Source organism: Sus scrofa, chromosome 14, assembly GCF_054392235.1.
Source record: "Sus scrofa isolate SSC_HxYL_T2T_F1_AM1 chromosome 14, Sscrofa_HxYL_maternal_Yorkshire_Landrace_v2.0, whole genome shotgun sequence".
NCBI classification, from domain to species: domain Eukaryota; kingdom Metazoa; phylum Chordata; class Mammalia; order Artiodactyla; family Suidae; genus Sus; species Sus scrofa.
The window spans coordinates 54,224,846-54,237,131 of NC_139396.1; the positions used below are offsets into that span (position 1 = coordinate 54,224,846).

The 12,286-nt window shown below is 41.9% G+C and overlaps 1 protein-coding gene across 27 annotated transcripts in view; it reads left to right on the forward strand.

Annotated features, from left to right (window-relative positions):
• Nucleotides 1-9,686: 9,686 nt before the first annotated feature.
• Nucleotides 9,687-12,286, forward strand: part of CIT (citron rho-interacting serine/threonine kinase) — a 176,147-nt gene continuing 173,547 nt past the window's right edge. For 14 of the 27 annotated variants that reach the window (XM_021073543.2, XM_021073545.2, XM_021073548.2 and 11 more), the window contains exons 1-2: nt 9,687-9,724; nt 10,771-10,879. In XM_021073543.2, coding sequence (XP_020929202.1) covers nt 10,784-10,879 — 96 coding nt within the window. In that variant the 5' untranslated portion in view covers nt 9,687-9,724; nt 10,771-10,783. The remainder of the gene's footprint in view (nt 9,725-10,770; nt 10,880-12,286) is intronic. The other 13 variants (XM_021073544.2, XM_021073546.2, XM_021073541.2 and 10 more) reach the window with 1 other exon arrangement.

The following is a 12,286-nucleotide window of genomic DNA, read 5'->3' on the forward strand; positions in this document are numbered from 1 at the left end:
TGTGGAGAAATTGGAGTCCTGATACATTGTTGGTGGGAATGTAAAATGGAGTAACTGCTGTGGAAAACAATTACGCAAGTTTTTTCAAAAACTTCAATATAGAATTATGACATGATCCAGCAATTCCTCTCCTAGGTATATACACAAAAGAACTGAAAGCAAGGACTCAAACAGCTATGTGTACACCAACGTTCATAGCAGCAGTATTCATAATAGCCAAAAGATGGAAATAACCCAAAGGACCATCAGCAGATGAATGGACCACATTTTGTTGGTCTATCCATACCATGGATTATTATTCAGCCACAAAAAAATGAATGAAATGCTGGTTCATATAACAACATGGATGAACCTTGAATGCATCATGCTAAGAGAAATAAACCAGACACAAAAGGATAAATACTGCATAATTCCACTTATATGAGGTATTAGAGTAGGCAAATCCATTAAGACATAAAGGACAGTGGTGGAGTTTCCATTGTGGCTCCGTAGGTTAAGAACCTGACTAGTATCCATGAGGATATGGGTTCAGTCCCTGGCCTCGCTCAGTGGCTTAAGGATCCAGCATTGCTGCAGTTGTGGTGTAGGTAGCAGAGGTGGCTCAGATCTTGCATTGCTGTGGCCGAGGTATAGGCCTGCAGTGGCAGCTCCAATTCAACCCCTAGTCTGCGAACTTCTATGTGCTACAGGTGCAGCTGTGAAAAAAGAAAAAAAAAAAAAAAAAGAAGAAGAAGGAAAAAAAAAAAAAAGGCAGTGGATACCAGGGGCAAGACTGAACAGTGTCTTCCCCAATGGACACAAGCCTGAAATTGAGATCTTGGGCTTTTCTGAACAGCGATGCTAAGGAACAACAAAATACACCCCTTTCTCCTCATCTCATGTTCTGTGTTTCCTTTTTTCCCAAAGTCTTCCCAGCTGGGTTCACTCTTCAGAATTGGACAGGCTTCTTCAGCACCCACACATGGAGAGCTGACATAATTTATATTGCGGTCTCCCCAAGTGTTTTTACATTAATAGAATTTGAGAAATAAAGAGAACATCACAAAGCACTCTGACAGCAGAAGGAGTAGAAAAGTGCAACCCAGTATTAGTCTGTGGAAAAGGCCAACCCAGTGAGTTTTAAAGAATGAAATTGCAAAGACAGTTCTTTTTAATGAATAAGCTTTAGGCATTAAAAAGGAGCATCTTTAGAGTTCCCGTTGTGGCAGAGCAGAAATGAATCCCACTAGGAACCATGGGGTTGCAGGTTCGATCCCTGGCCTCACTCAGTGGGTTAGGGATTGGTGTTGCCGTGAGCTGTGCTATAGATTGCAAATGCGGCTTGGATCCCTCATCACTGTGGCTGTGGCATAGGCCAGCAGCTATAGCTCCAATTGGACCCCTAGCCTGGGAACCTCCATGTGCTGAGGGTGTGGCCCTAAAAAAAAATAAATAAAAATAAGAAATAAAAAAGGAACATCTTTGGCCTCATTTCCTACTCTCCTTGCCTGCCTGAATTCTTCTGCAACCTGGCTGGTTCTGGTAAGCCCAATAGTGGGCCCCAAAAGAGATCCACAGGCTAATTCTCATCCATCCAACTTGTGGGTGTTATCTTACATTGCCAGAGGGACTTGCAGATGTGATTAAATTAAGGCTTTTGCGCTGGAGGAGTTATTTGGGTGAGTCCAATGTAAGTTCAAGGCCCTTATAAAAGGGAAGCAGGAGGTAGAGAGGGAGACAGAAATATGACAAATAAAGGAGAGAGGGAGGGAGAGAGCAGAAGATTTGAGAAGATGCTACGTCTACATTGCTGGCTTTGAAGATGGAGAAAAGAGCCATGGATCAAAGTATATAGCTAGCTTTGAAAAGCTGAAAAAGGCGAAGTAAGAATTCTTCCAGGCAGCCTCCAGAAATAGTCAGACCTGCCAAGACCTTGATCTTAGTACTGTGAGACCTCTGTCATCTTTCTGACCCCCGGAACTGTAAGATAATAAATTTGTATTGTTTTTAAGCTACTAAGTTTGTAGTCATTTGTTATAGCAGCAACAGGAAACTCATACAATGGCCTCCTTACTGTTTCTCCAATGCTCCAAACGCCCTCTCAGCCAGGGGCCTTTGTCCTCGCTGATCCTGCTGCCTGGAATGCTCTTACCCCAGTTGTTTGCTTGGATTTCTCCCAAATTTGGAGTCTTTATTTGAATGTTGCCCTCTCAATAAAGTTGTTTCTGAGCACATTAAAATTGCAACTCTTCCCTTTTCTGGGTTATTTTTCTCCATAGCACATCTTGCTTATGTCTTTCTCTGCCTACTGGAACATGAACTCCCTGAGGTCAAGGATTTTTGGGTGTCTCCCCAACACCTAAAATAGCACCACATACAGTAGGTACTCAGTAAAAATATTTGTTGACTGAATGAATGAAGTCTGGTGAGGCCTTTCTAGTCCTCCTCCTAAAGAAATAATCAAATTACTCTCAACTTAATTTTTTGGGATAGAATTGACGTATAAATCAGGAGACAGATTTTTTTTCAATTTTTTAAATTAAAGTATAGTTGATTTGCAATGTTCTGTCAATTTCAGTGGTACAGCACAGTGACCCAAGTCATATATATATATGACATTCTTTTTCTCTTATTATCTTCTATCATGTTCTATCACAAGGGATTGGATATAATTCCCTGTGCTGTACAGCAGGACCTCATTGCTTATCCATTCTAAATACAATAGTTTGTAACATATAAATCAAATCACTTTAATTCCTATATTTTCTATTTGTTTCTAAAATGGCTTTTATTGACTTCCAGTGTTTTCTTATTCTTCTTCCATGATGGTTGATTTTAGATAATCATTTCATGTTCAACCTGATTCAAAGCCATCCACAGTCAAAACCTTTAAGGGTAGGCGTTCTGCTGTGGCACAGTGGGTTAAAAATCCGACTGCAGCAGCTGGGGTTGTTGTGAAGGAGCAGGCTTAATCACTGGCCAGGGGCAGTGGGTTAAAGTTTCCATGTTGCAGCAGCTGTGACTTGGATTCTATCCTTGGTCTGGGAACTTCCATATACCATGGATGTGGCCATTAAAAAAAAAAAAGTAAATTTTTAAAGGTAAAACTTACATGAGTGTCTTTTTCACCTGAACTTTAAATCTAGCACTTTACCAAATGTATACATGTATTTATTCATGTATTCACACATTAATTCAGAGAATATAAATTTCTCAAAGGCCTCCCAAGGACCAGGCACAATGCAAGATACTGAAGATTGCCCCCACACAGCTAGAGATGTGCCTGAGATGTGTGCATATGCGATGAATTAAAAAATAAGTATTAGGTTGACAAAAAAGGTAGAGAGTCAAATAAAATAATAAGATTATTATTATGTGGAGACCTAAGAAAAACCCAGATGAAAGATATGGGATGTATTTAATTATATTTCTAGAACCAGGTACTTGTCTTCTTGTAGCTCAGTCAAGTTGTGAGACAGTTTATCTAATAAGTATATGCTTGCATTAATTTTGAGAGATTGACATTCATTGTATGGACATAAGTGTTCGGATTCTTTGAGTAAATACTAGGGACTGTGATTGATGGATCATATGGTATATGTTTAGTTCTGTAAGAAACCTTCAAACTATCTTGCAAAGTAGATGTACCATTTTGCATTCCCACCAGCGAGGAAGAAGAATTCCTATTTCTCCACATCCTTATCAGCATTTGATGTTGTCTGTGTTCTGGGTTTTGGCCATTCTAATGGATGTGTAGTGATATCTCATTCTAATTTGCATTGCATTTTCCTGAAGATGTGTGATGTGGAGTGTCTTTTCATATACCTATTTCCTGCTCATATATCTTCTTTGATGAGCTGTCTCTGAAGATCTTTGGCCCATTTTTTTTTTTTTTTTTTGTCTTTTTAGGGTCACACCCACAGCATATGGGAGGTCCTAGACTAGGGGTTGAATCAGAGCTGCAGCTGCTGGTCACAGCCACAGCAAGAGCCACAGCCACAGCAAGAGCCATAGCAACACAAGATCCAAGCCGCATCTGTGACCTACACTGCATCTCAGGACAACACTGGATCCTTAACCCACTGAGCAGGGCCAGATATTGAACCCGCATCCTCATGGATAGTTGGGTTTGTTACTGCTGAGCCACAATAGGAACTCCTCTTTGGCCCACTTCTATTTTATTTTATTTTATTTTGTCTTTTTGGGCTGTACCCGCAGCATATTGAGTTTCCCAGGCTAGGGGTCAAATTGGAGCAACATCTGCCAGCCTATACCACAGCCACAGCAACTTGGGATCCTTAAGGCACTGAGCAAGGCCAGAGATCGAACCTGCGTCCTCATGGATGCTAGTCAGATTAGTTTCCGCTGAGCCACGATGGGAACTCATCTTTGGCCCTTTTTTAGATCAAATTGTTCGTTTGCTTACTGCTGAGTTTTAAGAGTTCTTTCCATATTTTGAATAATCTTTTTTCAGATATATCTTTTCCAGATATTTTCTCCTAGTCTGTGGTTTTTATTTTAATTCCCTTGCGCACTGTAGGGATTTAATGACATTTTTTTCCTAGCTGTCCTTAGAAAGCAGTTGTTGTGAATAATGTGTCTGAATTTTTGTATTATAAGTGGAGTGGAGGTTATAAAACACTCCTGAAATCAGTGGGCTGAAGGATTAGAGGTATATTTTACAGTTTATGACATTTTTGAAGAAACACAATGAACTGAGAAGCCCTAGCATTGTAGAAAAATGTCTAGGATTAAATGACAGAAAGGCTAATTGCCATTTAATTGAATTTTGAAAATGTATTCTTTCCTTGTTAGATGCTTTGTCTAAGGTCAAAGAAGAGGGGGGAAATCCCATAGAAAAGAACTCATTCATTCAGACTTGGAGAAAACTTCTGGAACGTAATGGTGTCAGAATAAAAGTACGGACAATCAGTTAAAATTTTCAAAACATTTAGGATGTGTTTTGACTTGTTTGGGAGCTCTGTTTAAATAAAATATATTTCATGTATTCAATGGACGTTTTCACATCATAAATTTCTAACAGGTGGTTCTCAATTCAGGGCAGCTTTGCTTTCCAGGGGTCATTTGGCAATGTCTGGAGACGTTTTTGGGTGTCATCACTGGGAGCGTATGCTAATGGGTGGGGCATCTATTGGCTGTGAGCCAAGATACTGCTAAATATCCTACAACTCCCGGTGTGATAGACTAGCTACACTTCTTCCTAAAACACAGGAACGTGCATAATTTAAAAAATAAATGACATTTGTTTGTGACCTGAAAGTGTCTCTCCTACCAGTGATGGGCACGCATCTCTGGGAAACAGATAATATGGGATTGCTTGCTCTTAGAAAGCACTCAGCTAATGGTGCTTTCTAGAAGCATTACTTAGAAGTTACCCACAGCCAAAATAGCTTGAGGAACTCTTTCTTGTCAGAGAGACCAAAATAACTTTGTCCCTTTATATCTAGAATGGGGTTAGCTTCTCAGATGCTTTTTCTGTCCTTCTGGGGGATGGTATGTACAATTCTTTTTAAAATTTATTTTATTGAAGTATACAATGTCATTTCCAATGTCATCTTAGTTTCTGGTGTACAGAAAAGGGATTCAGTTATACCTATATGTACATTCTTTTTCATATGCTTTTCCATTATGGATTATTAAAGAATATTAAATATAGTTCCCTCTGTTCTACAGTAGCACCTTGTTTATTACAATTCTTGATGTTCCACTAAGTCTAATTGGAGTCTTGCAGTCATCCCTCCTGTCTCTTTATGGTGCCTTGATCTCTGCTTGTGTTTTCTCCCAATTGAACACTCTGAGGGCAATCACATTGCTTTCATCTTCACAATTTGGGTATTTGCGGTGACATACCACTTGTCAGCCTCTGTCTTGGTTGCCACAGCCCACTATAGTCTCCATTGCTGCAGGAATTTATCACAGAGTTTCATAGTCATTTGCCTGCAGCCCCACCTCTCCACTGTCATGGGCTTTTCAAAAACAGACAAGGAGGGTGTCCTTTTCTTTTTGGTACCTTCAGTGCTTGGCACAAAACATGGTTTGTTTTTTCCCTTTTTTTTGAATAAATGAATGATTGAATGCAAAAAACATCATAATATCCTTCATTATGACTCAGTTATGAGGCTGTTCTTCCAGCATCTCCAACACAATAATCATCATTGATTCATGTTCTGCATAGAACTGGTAATGGTTTAATTTTGTGCAAGAACAGACAGAAGGTCTCAGCTTTCCTGTCAGCCTAGATTTAACCACAGTTAATCCTATTTGGCAGTCTCCTCTTTTTTTTTTTTTTTTTTTCCTTTTTTGTACGCACCTGTGGTATACTCCTGGGCCAGAGACTGAATCTGAGCTGGAGCTGGGACCTAAGCTACAGCTCTGGCAACGTCATTCCCTTAACCCACTGTGCTGGGCCAGGGATGGAACAGGCAAAGCCACGGAAACAAGATGGATCATTAGCCCACTGCGCCACAGCGGGAATTCCTATTTGGCAGTGTCTTATCTTTTTAGTATAGGCACATTGCTCTTGGTCCCTCCTGATCCTCTTTCCTCATACACTTTTGTGCAGTTACTACTTCTGAAAGAAAATTGGTGGAGTGAATGTGATTTTTGCTTTATGTTTCTTCATTCATTTTATTAATTGCGTATTCCCTGTTTCTGTCTCACAAAGGATTTGCAGAAGCTAGCAATTGTTCTAATGGGAAATTAGTAGGCAGGCTTCAGGGCACTGCAAAATGGTGCTGTTAACACTGTATTCTAATTTCGGATGAACGATTCCCAGGGTTCTGGTAAAGACTTCTCTTTCTGATACCTGGGAACTAATAGGTTTGGCTGGACTAGAAAAGTCTAGTCCAGAAGCATTGACTAGATCCACATGTACACCTTTCTGAGATTCTTTTTTTTTTTTTTTTTTTTGTCTTTTTAGGGCAGCACCTGCAGCATGTGGAAGTTCCCAGGCTAGGGGTTGAATCGGAGCTACAGCTGCTAGTCTACACCACAGCCAGATCCAAGCCTTATCTGTGACCTAAAACCACAGCTTACAGCATCATCGGATCCTTAACCCACTGAGTAAGGTCAGGGAGAAAACTTGCATCGTCATGGATACTAGTTGGGTTCTTAATCCACTGAGCCACAGTGGGAACTCCCTGAGGTTTTTTATATCAGGTCAACAGCGGCTACAATCATCTTGCCATCCCCAACCTTTGGTTAACCCTCTCATGACATTTGAAGTATTTATTTTTATACATTTTCCTAGACTGGGTGAGCCCTTCCACCGTGACAAAAGCAGATGCTGGGGGAATTTATAACATTTTCTGAGAAAGCAGGTTTTGTACAGGGGAAAGGATATGGAGTCAGGTAGTCCAGAAGTTCCAAACCCAGCTTCACCACTTAGAGCTGAGCAACTCAAGATTATTCCCTCTCTCTCAGGCTGTTTTCCTGTCTGTAAAATGTGAATTATAGTTCTTGCCTCTCAGCTTTAAGGTAAAGATTGAGATAAGTTCTTGATTTAAAAAAAGGGGGGGAGCTCCTTAGATAATAAAACTGTAGCCCACTGGATCCTGGGGGCAGAGCCTTCTTTGCCTGCCCATTTGCATCTCTCGCAAGCGTCCTATTAATAAATCTGTTTCTTGCCTATCAAAAGGCGGGGGGAGAAGCTTGATAAATAGTAGCTATCATTTGTGTCCTAGGAATGAATAGCAAGTTGTGTTTTTGGGGAAAAAAAGAAGTATATTAAGCAAGGCTGTGGCTTTGGTTTTGTACTGATGTGCACATGCGAGTTCTGCATGTGATAACGCATTTCCAGTTATATCTAGTGCAGGCATTAGAAAAGTATAAGGATTCCTGCTGTGGCACAGCGGAAATGAATCCAGCTAGTATCGATGAGCATGCGGGATTGATCCCTGGCCTAGATCAGTGGGTCAGGGATCCGGCATTGCCAAGAGCTCTGGTGTAGGTTGCAGACTTGGTTCAGATCCCACATCACTGTGGCTGTGGTGTAGGCTGGCAGCTGTAGTTATGATTCTACTCCCAGCCTGGGAACTTCCATGGGCCACAAGTATAGAAAGGACCACCTCCCTTTCAAATTTTTCAAATTTAAAACATGCGCATAAATAGAATATACACAAAATTTACTATTTATAAAACAAACAAACAAACAAAAAAAGCAGATCATTACCAGCCAAGCTAAGAATTAGATCATAGCAGTATCCTGAAAGGTTGCCATTCCAACTCTAGGTAACCACTATCTTGATTTTTGCTTTCTTTATGATTTTATCACCTGTATGTACATCCTTCTCTAAATATGTTCTTTTGCATTGTCTGCTTTTGAAATTTATATTACTGAAAACATACTTTATTCTATTGTTTTGCTTCCCTCACTCAGCATTGTTTTGGAAACTCATTTTGTTATTGTGTTCAGCCGTAGTTGGTCCCCTTTCATTGCTATTTGAAAACACTGCAATATAAAAAATTATCCTTTTTTTGCTAGTGGATATTTGTGTTCCAGCTTTTTTCTACAATGTTGTACAGTACTATTTGTACATACTCATAAACGTCTCTGGTGTACATAACTAGGAGTTTCTCTAAGGTGTACACCCAAGAGTGTCATAGAATGTGCATATCATTAACTTTAGCAAATAGTGGCAAACTCTTTTTCAAAGAGGCTGCACTGATTTTTTCTTTTTTTTTTCTGACAAAACAAGAGACTATTAGGAAGGGGCACCTAGGCAGAGAGCAGCAGGATGGAGGAACCCAGGAGAATTTCTCTGGAGGCTGTAGTGATTTATACTCCCATCAGCTATGTACGAATGGGGGTAGCTCCACATCTTTGCAAACACTGTCAGACCTCCACCCCAATCTGTTACTGTATCTCTTCGTGGTTTTATTTTTCTTATTTCCTGATTACAAATGATGTTGAGTACATCTTCATAAGTTGGTTGGTCTTTTGGATTTCCTCTATAGTGAACCGACTGTTTAAGTCTAGTCTTTATTTTATTTTTAAAATTAATTTATTTATTTAGCTGTGCCCACTGCATGTGGAAGTTGTCAGGCCAGGGATCCAACCCGTGCCACAGCATCGACAGGAGCCCCTGCAGTGACAACGTTGGATTCTTACCTGCTTCTTCACAAGGGAACTCCTAGTTTTTATTTTTAAATGTCCTATCAGTCTCAATACTTTCACGTGTTTGTTGCAGGACAGCCAGTCATTGAGGCAGGAGGAATGTCAAACTCAAAACATCTGCTGCTTCAGCTGTAGCAGAAAACCAGTTGGTTTACCAAAGTAACAAGTACTTTAGCCAGGATGAGGACCAAAACGACCGGACGGAGCGACCTGGCTGCTTTCTCCTCGCGAGTGTTCACGAAAGCAGCGCCGGCGAGCTCCCCGGAGATCCCAGGAACAAACAGAAGCAACCCCAAACCTTGCATCCTTCTGCTTAACCGCCAATTTCAAACTTCCAAGACCTGCCCTGCCGGGTTTTCCCACCCCGTTTCCTATTGGTCATGAGTCAAAGGAAGGAACAATTTGATTGGCTCTCCCTTTCACTTCCTTAGTCCTTTTCAGGACTTGGGCAGGGCCTGCTTGAGGTACCACTGTCCATCATAGGAGCGGAAACGCTGATTGGTCTGGAAATGCTTGGGGCCCGCCCATGCGGTTCCCCGGGTTTAAACTCAGCGGCGGGAGGCGCAGGGCTGAGTGCTGTGCAGAGCAGACTGGCGGGGTTCGCGGAGCGTGAGTCTGGTTTCCCACCCTCCCCTCAACGTCCAATTCCCCCCCCACCCCGCTCGGCAATAACAGGAGAAGGGTCTCCTCCACCCACCCAGACTCGGCTTTGCCTCTCGGAGCAGGAAGGGTGGCGGTCCCGCCCTCCCAGGGCTGCCGGGGGAGGAGTGGGAGCGGGTGGGGGGAGGGGTGCTGCCGGGGGCCCGGAGGATCTTTCCTGGCTGGCGGTGTACGCTTTCACCTCCACCCAGCCGGAAGGGTCGTCCAGGCAGACCTGGGGCCAGAATTTTTCCTTTCTTCAGCTGGATGGGGTCCTGTGTTGGTTCTGCCCTGCCTCCTGGCAGTACTACTAATGGAGGCCCGCAGCTCCTTACAATGTGTGACCTAAATTTACTTTAGTGTCTTCATGCTCTTCGTTCATTACCTCCTTCTTCCCGCCTCGCTCACTCCGCTCCAGCTCGTCTGGTCTCCCAGCTATTGTTGGAGAAGGCCAGGTCCTTATGGTGGTTCCTCTGCTTGGGATGCTTTTCTTACCCCGGATAGCGTAAGGCTTGCTGCTTACTCTCTTCAGGTTTTGGCTCAGGTGTTACCTTCTCAGTGGTTACCTTGACTACACTGTTAAAAACACACCCAGGCGTCAGGAACCTCATCTTACTCATTTGTTTTTTTGAGCCCCGTAGTACTTAACACCTTTCAACATACCTGTATTACGTAATTTGCTTATTTCTCAGTCATTTATTTAGTAACTATTTGCCAGCGTCTATGTGCAGCGTTCTGTATGTCCCCACTCTATGAGGGTAAATGTCCGTGCTCTGGTGGAGCTTACGTTCTGAGGGGGGCGGATAATAAATGCACTTTGCTGGAAGTGTTACAGCTTCACTCTTGTTACAGTGAATAAACATCTGATTTTTAAACTCAATGTCTAGACTGAGCTTCTTCAGACCCAAGTGGTGGCTGATTTTTCACCTCCCTCTTCCTGCTTTCTCCCAGGAGACCAGGATTGCTCACGCTTCTGCACACAGTGGTAGTGCAATTAACCTCTTATCTCCCTTCAGCAGCAGTGGGGAGATGTTGAAGTTCAAGTATGGAGCACGGAATCCGCTGGATGCCGGAGCTGCTGAACCCATTGCCAGCAGGGCCTCCAGGCTGAATCTTTTCTTCCAGGTAACAGGCTGGCTTGCTAACTTTGCTCACCCGTGTGTGTTTCCTTGGAACCTCTTTGTTACTCAGCTTTGCTTTTATTATAGGACTGAAGCTAATCTAGGTGAAATCCCTTTTTGGTGTTTTAGATGCAATGATAGTATTGGTAAAAGGAGCTATTGTGCAGACAGGAGTAGGTAGCTAAACTTGCCCTTGAAGGGAGACTTTTTAAAAACAAAAATTTTTTTTGGGGGGGGGCATGCCCATGACATGGGTCAGTTCCCAGGGCCAGGGATTGAACTCACACTATAGCAGCGACCCGAGCCACAGTGGTGATAATACCAGATTCTTAACCAGTTGTGCCACTGGGGAATTCCTTTAAAACTTTTTAAAAAAAATTTCCTTATTAATTTATTTTATTGAGTTATAGTCGGTTTATAATGTTGTAGTAATTTCGGATGTACAACAGAGTGATTCAGTCATACATATATATCATATATCTAACACATATATTCTTTTTTTAATAATGGTTTTAATTTTTTCCATTATAGCTGGTTTACAGTGTTCTTTCAATTTTCTACTGTACAGCAAGGTGACCTAGTCACACATAGATGTATACATTCTTTATTTTGACATTATCATGCTCTATCATAAGTGACTAGATATAGTTCCCAGTGCTATACAGCAGGATCTCATTGCTTATCTGTTCCAAAGGCAGTAGTTTGCATCTATTAACCCCAAATTCCCAGTCCATCCCACTCCCTCCCTCTCCCCCTTGGCAACCCCAAGTCTGTTCTCCATGTCCCTGATTTTCTCTACTGTGGAAAGGTTCATTTGTGCCGTATATTAGATTCCAGATATGAGTGATATCATATGGTATTTGTCGTTCTCTTTCTGACTTAACTCCACTCAGTATGAGAGTCTCTAGCTTCAACCACGTTGCTGCAAATGGCATTATTTCATTCTTTTTTATGACCGAGTAGTGTTCCATTGTGTATCCATTGTGTATCCACATCTTCCTGATCCAGTCATCTGTCGATGGACATTTGGGTTGTCTCTATGTCCTGGCTATTGTGAATAGTGCTGCAATGAACATGTGGGTGCATGTGTCTTTTTCAAGGGAAATTTTGTCCAGATGTATGCCCAAGAGTGGGATTGCTGGGTCATATGGTAGTTCTGTGTATAGTTTTCTAAGGTACCTCCATACTGTTCTCCATAGTGGTGGTACCAATTTACATTCCCACCAACAGTGCAGGAGGGTTCTCTTTTCCCTACACCCTCTCCAGCATTTGTTATTTGTGGACCTACTAATGACGGCCATTTTGACTAGTGTGAGGTGGTACCTCATAGTGGTTTTGATTTGCATTTCTCTAATAATAAGTGACGTTGAGCATTTTTTCATATGCTTGTTGGCCATGTGTATATCTTCTT